The sequence below is a fragment of the Humulus lupulus genome, chromosome 7 (assembly GCF_963169125.1).
Source record: "Humulus lupulus chromosome 7, drHumLupu1.1, whole genome shotgun sequence".
Lineage (NCBI taxonomy): Eukaryota > Viridiplantae > Streptophyta > Magnoliopsida > Rosales > Cannabaceae > Humulus > Humulus lupulus.
The window spans coordinates 204,802,318-204,826,311 of record NC_084799.1 but is presented as its reverse complement, the minus strand read 5'-3'; the positions used below and the strand labels follow the sequence as shown (position 1 = coordinate 204,826,311).

Below are 23,994 nucleotides of genomic sequence, written 5' to 3'. Positions count from 1 at the left end.
ATTTTGGTACATTCATGTAAAACATCATAGCATGAGCAACTTCCAAAAGATATTTATTTTTTTGCTTTGATATCTCATTTTGTTCAGGGGTATCCAAACATGAAAATTGATGTAAAATTCCTTTACTTGGTAAAAAAGTGTCCAAAAATTTGTTATCGTATTCTATGCCATTACCAGACCTTAAAATGCTTATCTTTATTTGAAATTGATTTTCAATCATATTGTAAAAATCTTTGAAAATTTTCTAAACCTCATATTTTTCATGCATCAAATGTAATGCCCCGAATTCTCCGATGAGTTTAACGGCATGAATAGTAGGCCGGGAGGGCCATACTTGCTTAATGATGTTGTTAATTGATTAAATGGATGTATATGTTGATTATATTATGATATGATGTGAAATGCATGCATGTGAGTCCATATTTCTCATTACAGGGGTGTGATGGTAATTTGGCCCGTTGAGGGTAATTTGTGTATTTGGGTGCATAACTTGATTTGTGAATGAGATTCCATTATTATGGAGATATATTCGAGCTATTTGTCATGAGACGGTTATTTTTAGTGGATTAGCGGTTTTACCATAATGGGGTCAATTTTGGGGTAATAGAAATGTTTATTTGATGATAAATTGGGAATATTTGAGATCAGTGTGAAATTTTGGAGGTTTTGACTATAATGTCCCCGGGGGTGTTTTCGGGACCCCGAGCATTAGGTTTTATTTGAGGTTACTTAAGGTTGAAGTAGCTTATCAGATAGAACATACGATAAGAAAACCTTCTGTTCTTCCTTTTCAAAGTCCGTTTTACCGTTTAAGCCTTTTTGACGAAATCTTGAGTTCTAGGAGTCGGAATCGAGTGAGGATCGAGGCATAGCGATCCTAGGGAAGATTAGAAGCTTCTTAACCGAAGGATTCGACGGGAAACAACCCAATTGAAGGTAATCGAAGTTTAAGTTTTGAGTTTTTCCGAGTTTCTAAGCTTTGAATTGATTTTGTGAATTGTTGAGTTTTCGGTTCGTTCGAGTCTTGGGTTTTGAGGGTTTTGATGTATTGGGAAGCTTGGGAACTTTGTTTTGATGATTGGGGAATGTTTAGGTGTGTTTTTGGGGACGTTGAAGTGTTGAAAACACGTGGGAGAATGGTTCTGGGTTGGGCGCCGCGGCCCTGTTCTTGGGCGCTGCGGCCTTAGCTCGAGTTAGCAGGTGGCCTTTCTGTTTCGCTGGGCACCGCGGCCCTTGTGTGGGGCGCCGCGGCGCTTGCCTCTGGAAATTCTGGGGGCCGCGGCCCAAAGTGCTAGGGCCGCAGCCCTTGCCCTGTTTTCGCCCCGTTTGCTCGTTTTGACCCCGGAAACCTAGTTTTAGGCCTCGGGAGTGTCCTTGTTACTTGGATTAGTTTGGATTTATCTCTTGGAGGTTAGATAATGGTTTGAGAACCCTTGATTATTGATGGTATCCCAAATGTGTTGTGATTAGGTAATCGCTAAAGGACTAAAAGCTAAACCGCTCTCAAGGGTCGTTCTTTTGTTCATTCTAGCTCGAATCAAAGGTAAGAGAACTGCACCCCAAGTGTGACATGCATGGATGATCATGAGGCATGTTGATTGTGAGAATATGAACATGGATTGAATATAGAATGTTTAGCATATGTTGCTCACTTGTGCACGGTACTGACTCATTAGTCAGGTTTGGCAAGGGTGCTAGTATCAACTGTGAAGCTGTGACTTATTAGTCAGGTTCGGCAGTGGTACTGGGCACTGATCACGTTGAGCTGACTCATTAGTCAGGACGGCCTTAGCGTGTATTACGTAAGCCAACAAGATTTGATCTAATCGATTATCAGCATTGAATGACTCAAAGAGCATTAATGCCAGACCGACCCCGAGGGTCGATGAATGAAATAAGCGCTTGGAGGCTAGTGGCTTACTTAGCAGCCACTCTCCCATTTGAAAACAGTGACGTGCTCGTCAGTCACTCAGTATGGTTTACCAGAACCTGTTGAAGGCTAGTGGCTTACCTAACAGCCACTATTCCATTTGAATTAGTGACTTGCCTGTCAGTCACTCAGTGTGGTTTATCAGGACCTCATGTGATGTTCACTCATTTGTTTAAAGCTTATTGCTCAGTGTGATTATAATGATAATCATTTGATAATGTTTATGAAAAGTGTTATGTTTTCTTGCTGGGCTTTGGCTCATGGGTGCTTTGTGGTGCAGGTAAAGGAAAAGAAAAGCTCACCTAGCCTTGAGTGGAGAGCTGATGTGGTGTTGTGTACATATGCGGCCGCTTGACCACCACGGCCAAGGGAGTTCTCAGAGGAACTAGGGGGTTTACCCTATTTTGCCGCTTAGGTCGGCAGGATTGTAACTTTACAACTATAGTGACCTTTTTGTACTGAGAACCACCTGTAAATGTTTTGTTTAGCTCTGCAGAGCAGTTTGTAATAAAATCTCCATTTCCTTTTTAATGGTTATATACGTTGACCTGTTAATTACACTTAGAGCACGTTTTTGACCAAAGGACTCAGGTAACGAGTCAAATTTCCGGTCCACCGTTCACCGTAACTGTTCTGGGGTATCCAGGGCGTTACATCAAATAAACCCAATATAGACGAGTGTGATCGTCTATGAAAGTGACAAACCATTTTATATTATATTGGAAGCAGTAGTTACCCATGAGGGTCCCTAAACATCACTATGAAAGAGATAAAATAATTTTCAAGGTTGATAGGGCTTAGAAACATAGCTTTTTCGCTGACTTTTAGCAGGTAAACAACTTTCACATTTAAATATTGAAGGATTAACATTTTTAAATAGTGAAGGAAACAAGTGTTTTAGATAAATAAAACTAGGGTGGCCCAATTTAAAATGCCAAACCATTATTTGATCAAAAACACACATAGAACTGATACTACTAAGTACTTGAGCAATATTAGAACTAGAGAAAATATCCTCAAAATAGTAAAGACCATTGCTCATTCTAGCACTACTAATCGTCATCCCCAAGCTCTGGTTCTGAAAGACATGGTGAATGTGACAGAATAATTAGAATCTCTAGCAAGTTTACTAACAAATAAAAGATTGCAAGCAAGATTAGGGACATGGAAGACATATTTCAGATTAAATTTTTCAGAGATTTGGATTTGACCTTTATCTGCTATAGGGGAATAATTTCCATCTGCAATTTTAACCATTTAATTGCGAGAACATGGTGAATAGGATTTAAAAAATTTATAAGAATTGGTCATATGATCAAAGGCACCTGAATCTATTATCCATGGGGCAAAAGAGTTATAGAAGGAAGTAGAGCCATTGATTTATTACCTACGTGTGCCACAAAAGCATTATGAGGTTCAGATGATGACACAATAGATTTCAACAATGCAAGAAGGTGCTCCAATTGTTGAGGGGTGAAGGGGTTAGCTTCAACCTAGTTAGTTTCAGCCTCATTAGCAGTAGGGAAACGCCCACCTTTTTCAGACTTGTTCCTCCAATTTGCAGGTTTTCCATGTAGCTTCCAACAGGTTTCACGTGTGTGTCACGACTTGTCACAATAGATACACTGTACACGCGGTCTCTCCCCTGGTTTTGGACAGTACCCTTGATTTTTGGATGAAGTATCATCAGTAGCAACTGGTGCTAAACTTTCAGCCGCTATTCCAAGCCCTTTTTTTCCCAGCATCACATTCCTCCAACTCTCTTCTCTCCTTACTTAAAAAAATACCTCACCAATCGAAGCAAGGGGCTGCCTTCCAATGGTTCTCCCCCCTGACTTCATCAAACTCCACATTGAGACCAGCCAAGAATTTATAGATTCAGTCATCTTCCACCTCCTTGTTGTGGTGGCCAGCAACCTCCATTAATCTCCACTCATATGTTTTGTAAAGATCTATGTCCTACCAGATTCGCTTCAAAGAGTTGAAGTATTTGGTGATATTATCCTCTCCTTATCGCATCTCACTAATCTTGAGAGTCAATTCGAACATTTGAGATTGATTCCCCAAAATACATATGATTAATAATTTCCCAAAGCTCTTGTGCTGTCGAAAAACACATGTAATTAGAGCTAATATCCTCCTCCATGGAGTTCACTAACCAATTCATCACCATGGAATTTTGAGCATCCCACACAACATATGTTGAATTTGTCTTTGCTTGAGCCTTCACTTCACCTGTGACACCCCACGTCACTATGGCTGCTTTCTGGAATGACGACTGGCCTTACAAACCAAGACAAGTCTTTCCAATGTGCTTTGTCCTCACTCGCACACTTCCTAGGAGAACTTCCCAGGAGGTCACCCATCCCTAGATTACTCCAAGCCAAGCACGCTTAACCATGGAGTTCTCAAGTGATGGGCTACCGAAAAGAAGATGCACCTTCCTAATATAGGTAGTACCCATCAATCCATTTAAGCTCTCTTCAATTGTGTAGTCCCATACCTACACAATCTTAGAATCATTACACTTGACCTTCCCCAGGCGGTGTGGGATTGCACAGCTTACCCGATCTTTCCCCTTACGGATCACGGGATTCTGACTGTCACATCACCCGTCAAGTACCATATCATTCCATGACCCCTAATGTACATACATCCTAACAGTTTGAGACCAACAGAGGAAGTTCTCACCATTCAACTAAACTGTGGTGATTTGAACAGTGTGTGAATAGTTGGTTTTGATTGGGTTGGTAGAGATAGTATCAGTAGTATTTTGGATGGTGGTTTCATGAGTTTTTGGGATGGTGGTGGTTTCAGATTCAGCTGTAGTATCAACCATGGTGAACAAAAAAATGGCAGGGAACAAAAGAATGGAGAAGATAGTTTTGACAAGGAACCTATCTCTGATACCAACTTAGAAATTAGCTCTGATACCAACTTAGAAATTAGATTAAAAGGTTGTATTTTTCTCATTTCACGGTAGAGAATATATACAATTGCTGAAAAGGTTGAATAGTAAAGAAAATAACTTAGCTTTTACTACTTTCCTAATTTATACATATTTGACAACTAGCAAATAATATGTACAGATATACAAAATATTTTCTATAATAAATAGCAATTTGATTTTTGTACAAAAACAATACGAAACATTACTTTTAGAGCAATTACAAATTATGCCAAATGTTCTCTTATTTTTATTGTATTCATAAGAGAGAGAAAAAATACTTGTGTTTTTGTATTGCGTGTATGTTGTTGTGGTTATGTAATGTTTTATACAAATTAATTAGAATTCAAAACTATAAATTCTTCAAGAGAAATGGGAAAAAATTGTAGTGTAAAGTAATTTATAAAGTAGAGCTCTCTCCCTCTAACTCTCATTTTTTTAAGAAAAAAAAAATCAAGCTTATGATGAGTTTCACACCATAATTGACTTGTTGCTGTTTCTCATTTGCTCTACAAAAGCAACCGTTTTTGGAATATGGCTTTAAAAGAATACAAAATCAACAGTTTAGTATTTTTATATATGCTTCTAGTACTCTAATTTGAAGAGCACAATAATAGTACTATTACTCAAAATATCACTTGTTGCTCATGACCTACATATTTAATGATATATTAAATAGAAATAATTTATGGTAGAATAAAAAAATAAGGTGAAAATAATGCAGCCTTAGAATATTCTAATTGGCATACCTTACATGAGCAGATTATGCAGCCTTAAAATATTCCAAGGGCAATTCTAGCTTGTTTCTTCTCTTAGTTTTTGTTTGTTAGTTTTGTTTACTTTTCATTAATTTAGTTTTATCTCATTATTTTATTTTCATTGAAACCAAGTTGTGAGTAATTAGTTTTGAGAATTGTAGAGGTGATTTCCTACAATTGATTAGATGGGCACCAGCAACCTGTCAAGAACAAAGAGAAGAGAGACGAGAGTTAAATTGGGAGCACCGGTGGGGTGTCAGCCAAAGGGACTCCGACGCTTAAGCCAGTCGGGTTATAATGAGAGCTAATAGAAAGCAATAAAATTACGATATAAATAATCGAAATAATGATGGATGGAAGAGTCGTAAAATGGTCAGAGTGACGGTGGCGATGACGGAGGGGCCGAGTGACTAGGTCAGGTCCAATTAGACTGACTAACTAGTCCTGCTTGACTGGATTGCTCAGAAATAGAGTAGCCTTGTTTCAATTAAAGAGTAAAGAAAGTCCAGTGATTATATGATGTCTTTTCTCAACCTCTGATGGTCTTATTTATTGTCCTCCTTTTCGTTCCGTCCTCCTCCGTCTTTCTGATTCGTTTGACTCGCTCCAAGTGGTTTCGTTCCGAGATTCTTGGCGAACGTGATGGGAGCCTTGACTGTTTCAAGGTCCTTGGCTGACTGAGTGTATCCGAATTCGGGTCTGGACATGGTTTTGGGTATTTGGATGGTACTTTGTATATGCGAGCCTATTTTACATGGGCTTGGGCCTTATTGGCTAGTTAGATAGCTTATTGGGCTGACTGGCTGCTTGTTGGACTATTATTTATCAAGTATACAGATTTTTTCCACTACAGTTTGTCCCTCACTCTTTGGTATAGAATTCATTCTTTATCAAAGAGTAAAAAAGAAATTAATTCTATCATAACTTATCCATCTTCCCAATAGTTAGAGAAAATTGTTAGAATATGCCTTGACTCAATTTACCCCTTTCAGAAATTATTCACGGGGGTCTCGCTGTCCGAGTGATCTGCGGATGCGCTCGGGCCTAGTTGGCTGATCGGCTGCTTGGGCTGACTGGCTGCTTACTTGCGGCCGAGTGATGCGAACCTACGCATCCGGCCGAGTGATGGGCACCTATGCATCCGGCTGTCCGAGTGGCCTGCAGATGCGCGCGGGCCTGGTTGGTCGATCGATTGCTTGGGCCGACTGGATGCTTGGGCTGAACGGCCTACTGGCCGAGTGGTCCACGGGGTGGCCCTGAGGCATGGCCGGCTGCTTGGCCAACTGAATGGGCTACACGAGCCGAGTGCTTCGTCGGGATGGCCGAGTGCTTCGCCGGGTTGGCCGAGTGCTCCTCCGGGATGGCCAAGTGCTTCGCCGGGGTGGCCGAGTGCTTCGCCGGGGTGACCGAGTGCTCCTCCGGGATGGCCGAGTGCTTCGTCGGGGTGGCCGAGTGGCCTACTCCATGTGAACCTTCATTTTTCTCTAAGACTTTGAGCGTTCCCCTAGAGGAAGTTAAAATCCCTTTTTTGATAGGGCCACCTGATGGATGACACTTGGCACTCATCTGGTGGATGTGTGTGCCTATATAAGGGTAGTTTGTTTTCACCCTTGCATTCATTTGAGGAAGGCTTGGAGAGGAGGTGCAAGGTGTGGAGTAGAAGAGCTTTTCAAGAGGTAATTTTTCTCTTCTTTTTCCTTTGAATGTTCTTATGGATGCTCTTCGTGTTATTCGTGCTAGGTTAGGTAATTCAACTGTTAATTTTGTTTGATTCTGTAGATTTTCCGTTTGTGTTTGATCTGTTTGCAATGGTGGCAATTTGAATTTCTGTTGTTTATTCATTTTGGGTTTGCTTATGTCTGATTCATGTGTTCCTATTCCTTGAGCCGAGTGGTCTGTCTGACTGATTAGTAAAGACTCATAGGCTGACTTCTGTCTAACTGAATACTTTGTAATTTGATTTGGTATGATAGTTTGTTTTGCCTTGTTTTATCTTATGTATTTGATGTTAAGTCCATTTGACTGATTGATGAGTCCTCCAGTGTCTCTTAATTGCGTGTCTATCTAAATGTTCTTCATGTCTTTTTTGTGTTCCTTAAGGCTTAGCTGTTGTCTTGCTTTAGGTGATCAGCTCATTATGTCTACAAGTAGGTGTGATAGTCATGTTGATTCAGTCATTCGACTGTCTTGTTCGTTTAGTGAAGAAGATTTTAGTTATCTCTTTCAAAGTTCTGCTGAGATGGTTGATTGCAACCGAATTACAGTAGTATAATCGGGGAGTCGTCCTTTAGGTGATGTTTCTGGAAGGGGAATAGATTCTAACGAACCTATTGATGTTGGTATGCCGGGTTCTGGTAGTATGCTTAGTTCGAATCCTAGGTCTTCGATACGTTTAGGTGAGTTGCCCTATCTTCGTCGTCATTATGAGATTCCTGATACCATCAGTCTGCATGCTCCTGCTAAGGCAGAGCGGCCTGACTGGCACTTACCTGGTTGGGTGTGTCTGTATGAACTTCCCTTCAAGGATGGGTTTCGGTTTCCTATCCCCCGATTAGTGGTTGAGTTGTGCGAATACCACGAGATTTCGCTCGAACAACTAATGCCAAATTCATGGCGGACTTTGATGTCTCTCGAAGTCCTCTGTGAAAGGCACAACATAACACTTGGGGTGGCTGACTTGTTGAGTGCTTACTATTTGAAGGCACATCTATATGACAAGGGTAGGTACCAGTTAACGGCCAGGGGGAATGACCCCCCTCTAATTATTAGTTTGAAGAGTGGAGATAAGAGGTGGAAGGACCGTTACTTCTTCGTCCCTTTCGTCTCGTTGGGGTTGCCTGCCGATAGTAGGATACCTTGTTCATGGTCTCCTGCATGTGAGTCTTTAATGCTTGCCTACTAATCTGTTTCTTTGCATATACTTGTTGTTGTTTCTATTTTAATGTATTTATTTATTATTTTATCTTGTGTACTGATACTTCCATTATCTTGCAGGTAGGCTTCGAGTTGAGTACCTTTGGGATTCGAGGGAGTCTTCTGGTCGGCTTAAGAGTATTATTTCTATCCTTGAGGCGGAGCGTGAGTGGAGTGATTTGTTGTCTGAATCAAGTCTCCGTCAGAGTTCTTTGTGGCGCTCTGTTGAAAAACTCCCTGAAGGTATTCCTCTTCTACAGAGTCCTGATAATCCTCGTATTGTGTTTATCAAGAGAAGTTTAGAAGTCTTGGGATATACTCCCAATTTGTTGACTGAATTGACGACAAGTGAGCGGTTGTTTGCAGACGTAGCTATGTCCCGACCCTTTACACTTCCTCTAACCGGTTCCAATGCCTTGGAATGTTTGCGTCAAGCAAAGAAATCGTCCGTTGGGAGCTCGGAAGCTGATAGAGAGGTTGTCGTGCCTCCTGCTGATCCTCCTGTTTTGACGCGGAGTCAGACGAGAAAAAAGAAGAAGGCTGTGCAGGATGATTCTTCCGACCCATTTAGCGACACCGTTGCCCTTTCGTTCCCCTCCAATGTTGCTGCTTATAGTGAGATTGGGCCTCACTTAGGAGAGATTGATAAGCTGTTGTGGCCCGAAGATGATCACAGAATGGAGCAAGTTGGTACGGATGGGTCAATTGATACCACTGTTTCCCATTTGTTCCAGGTACAGAGATTTCATTTAGTTTTGTTTGTGCCGACTAGATGATTTCTCGTGTTGTCTTACATTTTTCTTTTTTATTTTTTTTTTATTTTTATGTGTCAGGGTTTGCAAGGGGTTATTTGGCTGAAGAAGAAAATCAAGTCCTTAATGACAACTCTGAAGGAAGTAAAGAGTCAAAGAAATGATCTTCGGGGTGAAGTTGGTCGGCTGAAAGATTCCAAGAGTGAGTCTGATCAACTTATAGCTGACTTAAAGACTCAACTAGAATCCAAGGAAGCTGATGTCGAGAAGCTGAGAGTGACTCTTGGTCAAGTTGATGTTTTGAAAGCCGAGGTTTCTTCGTTGGAGAATCGGATGTTAGTCATTGGGCTGGAGGCTGAGATCCAATGTCGTGGCGTAATGGACAGTGAGTTTCGGGATGGTAAGGCTGATAGCTGGGATGTTCCTAAATACATAGCTGATCTTGAGGAATTGGAGACGATGAAGGCTGAAGAGACAACCCGGGCCGAAGAGTTAGCCACTTCTTTCGGCATCATGACTACTAATGATCTGGTTGTGGATGACTGATTCCTCTTCTATTCGTGTTCACTGTCGCGGGATGACTGAGTTTGTCTCGCCTTTTCTAGTTGTTGTATGAACTTTTTCTTATGTAGTATTGTATCCTGATCTAACTGACCTAGTCTTGTTGTATTCTGGCTGGTTGTAGCTTGTGTTAGTTGTTGTATGAACTTTTTCTTATGTAGTATTGTATCGAATGCCGGTTGGCTGATCATATATGGAGTATTAGTGTCTTATTCCCCCAATCTAAGTATGAAGTTACTTAGTCAATTTATACTTAGATTTGTTATTGAACTGTTCGTAGTATATGTAAAAAAAATGGTTGTGATAGGGGGCTGCGCTCCGTGGAGCTGCCTACATACCCTTTGCAGGGATCAAGCCCAAATGTAGTTCTGACACTTCCTGCATTACAGTGTCAGTATGTTGCTCGAATGAAGATCTTGTGAGATTACTGATGAAAGAAAATGAAAGTAGACTAGGTTAAGTTAAGAGTGATACAGTCTCAAGTGGATAGCATTCCAGCTATTGTTGATATCGCGTCCCTCCTTTGTTTGTAGCTTGTATGCTCCATGTCCGACTACCTTTGTGATGAGGTAGGGACCTTCCCATGTCGGGGCGAGCTTACCTGCTCTAGCTTCCTTAGTGTTCTGGAAGACTCTTCGTAGTACCCAATCTCCTACTTTGAATGTCCGAGTGCGGATGTTCTTGTTGTAATATCTGGCTATGCTTCGTTGATAGGCTGAGATTCTTAAGAGTGCTTTGTCTCTTCTTTCGTCAATGGTGTCGAGTTCATGGCACATGTTTTCCCAATTTACTTCGTCTGTCGTCTGCTCATATCTGGCTGTTGGAACTTCACTCTCGGTAGGGATGACTGCCTCCATCCCGTAAGCTAATGAGAAAGGTGTTTCTCCCGTCGAAGTCCTAGTTGTGGTTCGGTAGGACCAAAGGACTCCTGGTAACTCTTCAGCCCATCTTCCTTTAGCTTTTTCAAGGCGCTTCTTAATGTTGTTCATGATGGTCTTGTTGGATGACTCTGCTTGTCCATTTGCTTGGGGATACCTTGGTGTGGAGAAGCTGAGCTTGATGTTCCAGAATTTGCAGAAGTCTTGGAAGTCGAAACTGATGAATTGTGAGCCATTTTCTGTCACAATTTCTTTCGGTACTCCGTACCTACAGATCACATTCTTCCAAATGAAACCCTTTACTTATTTGTCTCGGACTTGGTGGAATGAGTCTGCTTCGATCCACTTGCTGAAGTAGTCGGTCACTGCAAGCATGTACATCTTCTATCCTGGTGCGGTTGGAAGCTTGCCTACTATATCCATCGCCCATTTCATGAATGGCCAAGGGGATGTGATTGAGATGAGACGCTCCGGAGGTTGGTGGGATATCTGAGCGAACCGTTGGAATTTGTCACATTGTCTTGCATAGTCAGAGGAATCAGCTCGCATAGTTGGCCAGTAGTAGCCTTGTGTTAGGGCACGGTGCGCCAAGCTTCATCCTCCAGAGTAGTTGCCGCACTCTCCTTCATGCAACTCAGCCAGTACGTATTTGGCCTCTGCAGGGTTAATGCATTTCAAATATGGACCAGAAAATGAACGTTTATAGAGTTTACCTCGTATAATAGTGAAGCGGGCTGACTGAGCCTTGACCCGACGTGCTTCCTTCTTATCTTCGGGAAGTATGTCCTGTTCCAAGTACTCGACTATTGGAGTCATCCATGTTCGGTTGTTGGAGATGTCATTAATTTGCTCTTCTTCATCTTTCCAGACAGCTGGCCATTGGAGATATACTACAGGTATTGTCTTGGGGTCGGTTGTCTGGATGGAGGATCCAAGGTTTGCTAATGCATCTGCATGACTGTTCTCCCCTCTTGGTACTTGGTTGATAGTGAACTCATCGAAGTCTGACTGCAACTCTTTAGTCTTGTTGAGGTAGGCTGTCATTTTGTTATCCCGGGCCTGATAGTTACCTTGCATTTGGTTGACTACCAATTGTGAATCACTGAAGACCTCGATCTTTTTTACTCCCATGTCTTTGGCTAGTCTGAGTCCAGCTATCATTGCTTCGTATTCAGCTTCATTGTTGGTAGCTTTGAACCCGCATCGGACTGCTTGTTCGATTACGTCACCTTGGGGTGAAGTCAGGACGAGTCCGAGTCCACTTCCTTTGGTGTTACTTGAGCCGTCTACTTGCAACTTCCAGATTCCGACTGACTGTCCCTCGGTTAGACAACAAAGTTCTTTTTCTGCCTGCACATGCATGTTAGGCGTAAAATCTGCAATGAAGTCAGCTAATACCTGAGATTTGAGGGAAGTTCATGGCTTGTATGTTACTTCGTACTCGCTGAGCTCTACCGCCCACTTGGTCAGTCTGCCTGACAGTTCTGGTTTATGGAGGATTGTTTTGAGTGGGAAGGTGGTCAAGACCATTATTGGATGGCACTGGAAGTATGGGCGTAGCTTCCTTGCTGCATGGATGAGTGCTAGTGCAAGCTTCTCCAGCTGGCTATATCGGGTTTCTGCATTAAGCAAAGCTTTGCTTACATAGTAGACTGGAGACTGCTTGCCCTCCTATTCCTTGACTAGGACTGTGCTAACTGCCGTCTCGGATACTGCTAGATAGATGAATAACGTCTCATTGTCTTTTGGCTTTGAGAGGAGAGGCGGGCTGGTCAGATACTGTTTTAGCTGGCCCAGTGCCTCTTCACATTCAGCTGTCCACTCGAAGGTTTTGGATTTCCTTAGTGTGTTGAAGAAGAGGTGACATCGTTCTGAAGACTTTGAGATGAATCGGCTGAGTGCTGCAATGCGTCCAGTTAATTTCTGTACGTCTTTTATGCACGTTGGGGAGGGAATCCTTTGGATTGACTCTATCTGTGCTGGGTTTGCCTCGATTCCCCTTTGGGTTACTAGGTACCCAAGGAACTTTCCTGCAGTCACACCAAACGAACATTTAGTTGGATTCAGTTTCATATTATATTTCCTAAGAATGTCAAAAGATTGTTTTAAATGGCTGATATGGTCAATCAGTCTTTCTTCCTGTAATTGCTATAACTGAGCGGGTTTGGCCTTCATGGTAGTCTGGTAACACGCTCTCGAATCTTTCTGTTGGCCTTTAATTTCTTTTACTCCCCACTTAGTTGGGAACCTTAGGACTTGGTGGTATGTTGAAGGGACTGCCTCCATTTCATGTATCCATGGTCGACCCAGTATCACGTTGTAAGCAGACGGAGAGTCTACTACCAGGAATCTTGTGCATAGATTGACTTTTTCAGCATAGACAGGTAGCTCGATCTCTCCTAGTGTGTTCTTTTGTTCTCCACTGAAACCGATGAGGATTGTAGTCTTCTTTATAATCTTTGATTCATCTATCCCCATTTCCCTGAGAGCACTTAAAAATAAAATGTTAGCTGAACTACCATTATCAATAAGTATATGTTTAGTAAGACAATTAGCAATGTAAAGTGCAATGACAAGAGCATCATGATGTGGGTTGAGGAGTCTGGTTGACTCTGTTGTTGAGAAACTGATAGTTTGAGCTGGTAGGTTGATGGTATTCTTCTCTGTCTCGCTGGACTCTCCTTTGATCCAGTTGGTCTGCCTGGCATGTCTTTTGCTATTGAATGGGTGACTCCGCTTACCTCAAAGCCACCAGTTATTACGTTCACCGTCCGTTCATGAGTAGGTGGCTTCGGCGGGGTTACTTCTCTTCGGACGACTGACATGTCTGCCTTCTGCTGGAATGTTCTTTTGCCTTTGTCTGTAAGTAAGTCAGTCAGGTGACCACGTTTTAATAGGTTGGATACTTCGAGTTTTAAGACAATGCACTCATCCGTTCGGTGACCGTGGTCATTGTGGAATTCACACCATTTTGCTTTGTCTCACTGGTCAGACGGAGTCCTCATCCTTTCCGGCCATTTCACTTTGTCTTCGAGTCCTTTCAGTACGCCAACGACTTCGGCTGGTGAAATTGAAAGATTGTATTCTGGTATCTTTGGTCCATCTCGCAAACGTGTCTCAGACGACCGGTTGTACTCTCTCCTTCTGTTCTCTGATCTATTGGGATACAGGTATGGCTCGGATCGTCTATCACTATGCCGTTTGCCTGCCCTTGAGTCTCTTCGAGTGTCTTTCCTTGGAGAAGAGTGATAATAGTTAGTTTCATCCTCCTCCCATTTGATCTGTGCCCAAGCTTTAGCGAGAACGTCTTCCATCATTTGCAAGGATACTTGGTAAGTTCTTTGTATAGGTCTGAGTCGTAGCGGAGTCCTTTGCGGAAGGCTGAGATGGCTGTGTCCTGATTACAGTGGGTTATAGAAACCTTCTCTTTGTTGAAGCGGCCTACTTTTGCAGACTTTTTGAGTTTCCTGCTACTAGCAAACTGCTCAACAAAAGTGTCAGTCAATTGTGCAAAAGTAGAAATAGAATTATTAGGTAAATTAATATACCACTGGAGGGCTGGTCCAATCAGACTAGAACCAAACCCCTTACACATGCATGCTTCCCTCATATCGCGTGGGATGGCAACGGTGAACATCCTCTGCCTATACTGTGCGATGTGGTCATCCGGGTCAGACATCCCGTCAAACATTTTCATATTTGGGAAGTTGAACTTCTTTGGCATTTCCACTAGTGCAATGTCGTCTACAAATGGAGAGTCTGCGTAACAGCTTGCTGCACTCTTCTTAATCGGAGCCGGCATCCCAGGAATCCGTTGAATGAGCGTCTCCATCTCAACTAACTTTCGAGCCAACTCGGGATCTTGGATTAGAAATGAGCTTGTGGTTGCTTGGCGGATTGGCTCGCTCATGACTGGGTGATTCAATCCGATTGTCTGCTGCTCAGGTATATTTTGACCAGCTCCAATGATGGTCTGGCTGGCTCCAATGGTAGGCTGACTAGCACTTGGAACCTGCTGCTGTCCGGGTCCAGTGGCTGGCTGACTAGCTCCTGGAATCTGTTGTTGTCCAGCTGCACCGGCTGGCTGGCTAACTCCTGGAATCTGCTGTGATCCGGGCGCAGATGAATGTCCATGTTCAGTCATGGTTACCTGTTCACCTGTATTGACAACAGAATTTTGAATGTTAGACATGGTGGGTGGAGTTTGATAATTCCTTACCGAGGGTGATGGAACTGTCTGATTCGGTCCATCACTGTAAGAGATAGGAGTGAGGTCTCCCAGAGGTTGCATAGGGCTGATTGGGCCTCGGAAGCGGGATGGCTGAGCCTCGGTGGCTTGAGAGGACATGGCCTCCACTCGTACGAGCAGGTCAGCATTCTCAGCTTCGAGCCTCCTCATTTTCTCGCGTTCTTCATTCATCTGGGCAGTAAGAGCAGCGAGTTGAGCAGACAGATCGGGTGTCCCAGTCATGTCTGACATGGCTCTCAAGTGAACTTCTTGATCTCTTTGTCGATCGTCTGATTGCTAGGGCCCCACGGTGGGTGATAAGCGTACAAAATATACGCTTATTGATAACATTTTCAGAATGATTTGGTTGTTTTTCTCAAGAGAAAGTTTATATTTAATCTATTTGGTGAACTTGTGCAGTTTGTCGTTATAATTCTGATTTGTTCGAGAATTTGGATAAATGTTGGTTTTAGTAACCGAAAATTGGCCAATATGTGGAAATATGGTACAGGCAATATATCGGCATAAGGAGGAATTTCAAATTTTGGCTTTGCAGAAACCACATCAGAAACTTGCGTTTTTATCGAGAACATCCAACAGGCGATATATCGCAGCATCATAGGCGATATATCGGCACGAGGGCATTTTTGGAAATTTTCATGGAAATTCGTAGGTTTTTGGGATTTTTGTAAAAAGAATAAAAGGAAGATCGAAAAGGACAGAAGGGGAAGCATTCTGACGGCAAAGGGAAAGAAACAGAGAAGAATTCACGTTTATTTTGTTTGTGTTTATTTATGCTTTTGAATTTTAGATTGTGTGATGAAGTTTAATATTATGAACTAAATTCGTATTTAGAGTATTTTAATGTAGTCATTGGATATTCTATTCGTCTTTAATGCAATTTCTATGAATCTTTGAATTTATGGTTATCTATTGTTCTTATGTTTAATGCTTGTAATTGATTGGCCATCTGTTGCATGATTATTGGTTTTAATTCAATATCTGAAAAGTGAGAATTGGACTAGCTTTAGACAATAGACATAGATTTCAATTTAGAACGAAAGTATCAAATTGGTTTGTGTAGCAATTAGGTTTTTATTCTTAATGCGGTTTATGTGTCGAATTTATCACAGACATGTAGAGAATTCACAGGTAAACTGAATATTTTATATCTTGAGAGAGAATAGAATTGTCATTAGTAAACTTGCTATAACCATAGATCAAAGAAACATATTAGTTGTATTATTGATTGAATAGAATTGAAGGTTGATGAAATTAGAATACTCTAATCTTTCGCTTATATTAAATTTCGTTAATCAAATTGTGCTTTCTTAGTTTATTGTTCATTGTTAATTGTCATTAAAATTTCATTAGTCAAATAGAAATAAAAGTTTGCTATTGGTAATTATTAGATCAATTCCCTGACGGAACGATAATATATTTCCACTACTATTACTTGTTTATTCGATTGCGTATACTTGCGCAGTAGTAAAAAATTCGCAACAAGCTTTTGGCGCCGTTGCCGGGGAATTGATATTCTATTAATATCAAGATAGTTAATTTTTATTCTAATTTGGCTGTTTTTATTATTTGAACTAATCCAAGTTGTCGCATTCTGATTTAATAGGTGAATCTTTTGTATGCGACGTGAAGGATATGCAAATCTTGTTCCTGTTAATCTTGAAATCGAAAGATCCTGCAGACAAAACAGAAGGAAAAAGAGGTTGGAAGCATCAATGGCTGCCAACCAAAGAGATGGGGTTAACAACAATGATGGTCAGAATCATATCGCTCAGGACCAAAATGTGCGAGCATCAAGAGATTATGTGCTCCCTGCTGTCACAGGAGTACACTCGTGCATTAGGCCGCCTACTATTACTGCCAATAACTTTGAGATTAAGCCGGCGATGATACAAATGGTCAAGACTTCTGTTCAGTTTGGTGGTCTCCCCAATGAGGATCCTAACTTGCACATAGTGAATTTCCTTGAGCTATGTGCAACGTTTAAGTTTAATGGGGTGAGCGATGATGCAATAAGGCTGAGATTGTTCCCTTTTTCACTAAGGGACAGGGCAAAAAGTTGGCTTATTTCTCTACAGGCCAACTCAATCAATACATGGGAGGAACTAGCTCAGAAGTTTCTCTCAAAGTTCTTTCCTCCTGCAAAAGCTGCGAAGTTGAGGGGAGAAATCAATAACTTCTATCAGAATGAGGGAGAATCATTGTATGATGCTTGGGAAAGATTCAAAGACCTGCTCAGGAAATGCCCTCATCACGATATAGAGAAGTGGATGTTAGTCCACAATTTTTATAATGGGCTTTGCGGTACTACTCGCATTATAATAGATGCAGCAGCAGGTGGTGCTTTCATGAGTAAAAGGGCTGATGAGGCATATGAATTGTTAGAGGAGATGGCTATGAACAATTATCAGTGGCCTGCCGAACGAGATACTTCACAGAGAAAAGTAGCTGGGGTACATGAATTAGATGCTATAACTGCTTTAACTGCTCGGGTTGCTTCATTGACAAAGCAGTTGCAACAAAACAAGATCTCAGCTCAAGCCCAGGCTATACAGATGCAATCAGGGTGTGAAATATGTGGAGGGCCTCATTTGTATGAACAGTGTACAACGGCCAACATGTATGGTAATATGCCAGCTAATCAGGCTCAGGTACAGGCAGTTGGTAATTTTCAAAGGCCTTATCAGAATCCGTTCTCCAATACTTATAATCCTGGGTGGAGAAATCACCCAAATTTCTCATGGAGAAACAATCAGGGCCAACAGTCACAGTTTCAAGGGCCATACCAGCAGCACATGCCACAACAACCTATGAATCAAGCCTCATCGTCACACCAGCCTAGACCGCAAGATCCACCAGAAAAGCCTAATGAATTGCAAGCAGCCTTGTTGACTCTCACTAATACTCAGACTCAATTCATGACTGAAACCAGATCCTCTATTCGAAACCTTGAGACACAAGTGGGTCAGTTGGCCAACATGCTTAATAACAGACCGCAAGGGAATTTACCTAGTAATACCGTGGTCAATCCTAAAGAGAACTGTCAAGCAATTTCATTGAGGAATGGTAAGCAAGTGGAGCAACCCAGTGTACAAAAGTCAGTGGTTCAGAATAAAGAGTTGGGTGAGAAATCAGATACAAAAGCGAATGGGGTTACTGAAGACCACCAGGGTTCAAACAAGTGTCCTCCCGTTGTTGATAGTCAGCCACTTCAAGTTCCATATCCTCAGAGGCTTAGAAAAAATACACTGGATAAACAGTTTTCTAAGTTTTTAGAAGTATTCAAAAAGCTGCACATCAATATTTTATTTGCTGAGGCATTAGAGCAGATGCCTAGTTATGTCAAATTTATGAAAGAGATTCTGTCAAAGAAAAGAAAGATGGAGGAGTATGAGACGGTGGCACTCACTGAAGAGTGCAGTGCGATATTGCAGAGGAAGTTGCCCCAAAAGTTTAGAGATCCGGGGAGCTTTACTATACCTTGCACCATTGGAAAATTTGAATGTAAGCACGCTTTATGTGATCTGGGGGCAAGTATTAATCTGATGCCCTTAACTGTGTTCAGACGACTGGGTTTGGGTGAGGCAAGACCGACAACCGTCACTCTACAACTAGCAGATCGATCGGTAAAACATCCACGGGGAATTATTGAAGATGTTCTTGTGAAGGTGGATAAGTTTATTTTTCCTGCTGATTTTATCGTTCTGGATATGGAGGAGGATATGGAAGTACCAATCATTCTGGGCAGGCAATTTTTAGCTACTGGGCAGGCTTTGATTGATGTTTAGAAAGGTGAGCTGACACTGCGAGTTCAAGGTGAAGAAGTGGTATTCAACGTGTTTAAGGCTTTAAAGTTTGCAAATGTCAATGACAGTTGTTTCAAAGTTGACATGGTAGAGAAAGCGGTGGCAGAAATTAATCTCACAGAGGATTCACTTCAGAAGATCTTGACAATTGGAGATATAGATGCTGAGTTAGACAGTGAGGTCCAAGAGTGTGTACAGTGGTTGAATTCTAAAGGGCCAATTTATAATCGAAAATATGAAGATTTGGGCCAAGGACCTGAGAGACCATTACCATCAGTTCAGAAACCTCCAGAGTTGGAATTGAAATCATTGCCTGCACATCTTCGCTATGTTTTTCTGGGTGAGAAGGAGACTTTACCAGTTATTGTGTCTTCTTCTCTTTCTAATGAGGAGATGGAAAAATTATTAAGGGTGTTGAGAACCCATAAGTTGGCAATTGGATGGACGTTGGCAGATATTCAGGGGATAAGTCCATCCACAGTTATGCACAAGATCTTGATGGAAGATGACAGTAAGCCCTCTATTGAAGCACAACGTCGATTGAATCCAGCAATGAAAGAGGTGGTAAGGAAGGAGATCTTGAAGTGGTTAGATGCTGGGGTGATCTATCCTATTTCAGACAGTAGTTGGGTGAGTCCAGTTCAGGTAGTCCCTAAGAAAGGAGGGATTACAGTGGTGAAAAATGGCAATAATGAACTTATCCCAACGCGTACCGTAACTGGTTGGAGGATTTCTATAGATTATCGTAAACTGAACAAAGTAACCAGAAAAGATCACTTTCCACTGCCTTTCCTTGATCAGATGTTAGATAGATTGGCTGGACATCAGTATTACTGTTTTCTGGATGGCTATTCAGGGTACCATCAAATAGCCATTGCACCTGAGGATCAAGAAAAGACGACCTTCACCTGCCCATATGGTACTTTTGCATTCCGTCGTATGCCGTTTGGTCTGTGCAATGCCCCTGCCACTTTTCAACGGTGTATGATGGCTATTTTCTCTAATATGGTGGAACGAAGCATTGAGATCTTTATGGATGATTTCTCTGTGATGGGGTCTTCTTTTGATGATTGTCTAAGGAATTTGGAGGCTGTGCTGAGAAGATGTGAAGAGGCGAATCTAGTCTTGAATTGGGAAAAATGCCATTTCATGGTAAATGAAGGCATAGTACTTGGGCATAAGGTGTCTAAGAATGGTATTGAGGTTGATAGGGCTAAGATTGCTACTATTGAGAATTTGCCGCCTCCAGTTTCAGTTAAGGGAGTGAGAAGTTTCCTTGGTCATGCGGGGTTTTACAGAAGATTTATAAAGGACTTCTCCAGGATTTCTAAGCCACTCTCGGCATTGTTGATGAATGGGGTGCCATTTGAGTTTGATGAGAAGTGTCTTGAAGCTTTCAGGATACTAAAGCAGAAGTTGGTGTCAGCACCTATAGTAATTTCACCGGATTGGGACCACCCATTTGAGTTAATGTGCGATGCAAGTGATTTTGCAGTGGGTGCGGTTCTGGGGCAGCGTGTTGACAAAGTATTTCAGACTATTTATTATGCCAGCAGAACACTAAATGGCGCTCAGTTGAATTATGCCACCACTGAGAAGGAGCTTCTTGCTATTGTCTATGCATTCGACAAATTCAGGCCGTATTTGATGGGGAACAAAGTTATTGTGTATACTGATCATTCCGCAATCAGGCATCTTATTGCTAAGAAAGATGCTAAACCTAGACTTATTCGTTGGGTACTTCTTTTACAAGAGTTTGATATGGAGGTTCGGGATAAGAAGGGTACAGAGAATTTGGTGGCGGATCACTTATCAAGACTTGAGTTGGGGGATAAGTCAGAACTTCCTGTAGGAGAGATTAATGAGAGTTTCCCAGATGAGCAATTATTTGCAATGGAGGATGAGTTGGTGCCATGGTTTGCGGATTATGTGAATTATTTGGCAGCCAACGTCGTGCCACCGGAATTTGTTGGGCAGAGACTGAAAAAGTTTTATCATGATGTGAAGAACTACTACTGGGATGATCGTTTCTTATTTAAACAATGCCCGGATTTGATTATCAGAAGATGTGTGCCTGAAAGAGAAATGAAGGACATCTTGTTTCATTGCCACGCATCGCCTACTGGTGGACATTTTGGGGGAGCAAGGACTGCTGCAAAGGTCCTTGAATGTGGATTTTATTAGCCTACTCTGTATAAAGACAGTTATGACTATGTGAAACGGTGTGATCGTTCTCAAAGGGTAGGTAATATCTCAAGACGTCATGAAATGCCTCTCACTAATATATTGGAGGTTGAATTATTCGATGTTTGGGGTATTGACTTTATGGGACCCTACCCACCATCGTTCTGTAATTTGTCTATGTAAGTAAGTGGGTTGAAGTAGTTGCTACTTCAACTAATGATGCTCAGGTGGTAGTCAAGTTTTTGAAAAAGAATATTTTCTCTCGTTTTGGCACACCTCGAGCTATTATAAGTGATGAAGGGACTCATTTCGCCAATAAGATTTTTGATTCTTTAATGGAGAAGTATGGAATTAAACACAAGATGGCATTGGGATATCATCCACAGTCAAATGGGCAAGCGGAAGTGTCAAATCGGGAGATTAAGCTGATTTTAGAGAAGACGGTGCAAGTTAATAGAAAGGATTGGTCGAATAAGCTTGATGATGCGTTATGGGCTTATCGGACGGCTTTTAAAACGCCAATTGGTACTTCTCCCTACCGTCTTGTATATGGTAAAGCTTGTCACTTGCCATTTGAATTGGAGCATAGGGCACAGTGGGCGTTAAAGAAGTTGAATTTCAATCCGGTCGCTTCGAAAGCATTAAGGCTAGCTCAACTGAATGAGTTAGATGAATTGCGCCATGATTCCTACGAGAATGCAAGAATCTACAAAGAGAAGACAAAGAAATGGCATGACAATAATATTTTCAATCGGACTTTTCAAGTGGGCGATAAGGTGCTACTATTCAATTCCCGTCTCAAGTTATTTCCGGGAAAATTAAAGTCTCGATGGTCGGGGCCATTCAATGTTACAAAAGTGTTTCCATACGGGGCTTTGGAGATTCAACAAGGTGATTCTTCGCCGTTTAAAGTTAATGGACAACAGGTGAAGCATTACTATGGAGGCGAAATTGAGACAAAGGTCAATATTACTCTGGTGGATTCTTGAATGAAAGGAAAGCAGCGTCCGGCTAAATGACGTTAACGACAGCGCTTTTGAGAGGCACCTCATAATTTTGTATTTAATTTTTTTCTGTTTCCATTTGACATTATATTTTTATTTCTTTTAGTATAGTAGAACCGTGAAAAACGTGAAAAACAAAAAAACAAAAAAAACAAAAAAACTTAATGATTTTGAATAGTGTTTAGGCGATATATCGCCTACACCAAGCGATATATCGCATGGACAACCGATTCGGAGGGGATTTTTGGTTTTAAAGTTGGAATTTTTTTCGGTCCCAGGAGATATATCGCCTATCAATGGCGATATATCACTTTGTCACCTCCTTGATTATATATAGAAAATATTAAGTTTGGGGGAGTGTGATTTGAAAAGAAAAAAAAAGTGATAAGTATAGAAAAAAATGATACAAAAAGAAAAGAAGAAAATGATGAAAGTATGTAATCTCTCTCTCTAATTGTATAAAAAGGTAATTTTTGGTGTGGTGAAGAGAAAGTTGGTTGGTTTCAAGGTTTATATGCTTATGGTAATTTCGAGCCTAAATGACTATTTATCTACCTGTACCTAAGCCAATGTTATGAGCCTATAAAAGTCCTTTTGATCTACTTGATACAGATTTTATATTAGTGGAGACAAGTTAATTGAGCAAGCTTATGGTGAATTTTGATGGGTTTGTGGTATGAATGGATGTTGATACTTGTAAAATTATGTTTTGTACGGCATTTGTTAAATGAAATATGTATGTGCATGAATGACAGTATTTGGAGAAATTATTGATATGTTGAAATTCTAGTCACATGATCTGAAGCATTGGTTGAGCGATTGAAGTGGAATTGGAATTTTTGAGAAAAATTATGCCCCTTGTCTAAGTTTAAATTTTTCTGTGAAGTTAAGTCATCCAATAGTTTTTTTTTTTAGTTTTGGGTTGTTTCTTTGTTCTTTCTTTTGTTTGCTTGAGGACAAGCAATCAGTCAAGTTTGGGGGTGTGATAAGCGTACAAAATATACGCTTATTGATAACATTTTCAGATTGATTTGGTTGTTTTTCTCAAGAGAAAGTTTCTATTTAATCTGTTTGGTGAACTTGTGCAGTTTGTCGTTATAATTCTGATTTGTTCGAGAATTTGGATAAATGTTGGTTTTAGTAGCCGAAAATTGGCCAATATGTGGAAATATGGTACAGGCGATATATCGCCTGTCTTGGGCGATATATCGGCATAAGGAGGAATTTCAAATTTTGGCTTTGCAGAAACCACATCAGAAACTTGCGTTTTTATCGAGAACATCCAACAGGCGATATATCGCAGCATCATAGGCGATATATCGGCACGAGGGCATTTTTGGAAATTTTCATGGAAATTCGTAGGTTTTTGGGATTTTTGTAAAAAGAATAAAAGGAAGATCGAAAAGGACAGAAGGGGAAGCATTCTACCGGCAAAGGGAAAGAAACAGAGAAGAATCCACATTTATTTTGTTTGTGTTTATTTATGCTTTTGAATTTTAGATTGTGTGATGAAGTTTAATATTATGAACTAAATTCGTATTTAGAGTATTTTAATGTAGTCACTGGATATTCTATTCGTCTTTAATGCAATTTCTATGAATCTTTGAATTTATGGTTATCTATTGTTTTTATGTTTAATGCTTGTAATTGATTGGCCATCTGATGCATGATTATTGGTTTTAATTCAATATCTGAAAAGTGAGAATTGGACTAGCTTTAGACAATAGACATAGATTTCAATTTAGAACGAAAGTATCAAATTGGTTTGTGTAGCAATTAGGTTTTTGTTCTTAATGCGGTTTATGTGTCGAATTTATCACAGACATGTAGAGAATTCACAGGTAAACTGAATATTTTATATCTTGAGAGAGAATAGAATTGGCATTAGTAAACTTGCTATAACCATAGATCAAAGAAACATATTAGTTGTATTATTGATTGAATAGAATTGAAGGTTGATGAAATTAGAATACTCTAATCTTTCGCTTATATTAAATTTCGTTAATTAAATT

At 41.0% G+C, this 23,994-nt stretch overlaps 1 protein-coding gene and 1 non-coding gene across 2 annotated transcripts; one reads left to right on the top strand and one right to left on the bottom strand.

The window, feature by feature from the left end:
- The first annotated feature begins 7,268 nt into the window (after positions 1-7,268).
- On the top strand, positions 7,269-10,067 carry LOC133790158 (uncharacterized). The gene is made up of 4 exons (XM_062227696.1): positions 7,269-7,311; positions 8,630-8,791; positions 8,915-9,282; positions 9,382-10,067. Exons 3-4 carry the CDS (start codon positions 8,923-8,925, stop codon positions 9,844-9,846), a joined length of 825 nt encoding a protein of 274 aa, XP_062083680.1. The 5' UTR covers positions 7,269-7,311; positions 8,630-8,791; positions 8,915-8,922; the 3' UTR covers positions 9,847-10,067.
- A 7,074-nt stretch (positions 10,068-17,141) lies between these two features.
- Positions 17,142-17,248, bottom strand: LOC133793212 (small nucleolar RNA R71). Its single transcript, XR_009874667.1, has one exon. It is a non-coding gene; the product is annotated as a small nucleolar RNA R71 (small nucleolar RNA).
- Positions 17,249-23,994: the final 6,746 nt, after the last annotated feature.

Coding starts and splice junctions, on each gene's coding strand:
- LOC133790158 (XM_062227696.1), top strand. CDS start 8,923: ATGTCCCGACCCTTTACACTTCCTCTAACCGGTTCCAATGCCTTGGAA. Junction 9,283..9,381: donor CTGTTTCCCATTTGTTCCAG/GTACAGAGATTT, acceptor TTTATGTGTCAG/GGTTTGCAAGGGGTTATTTG.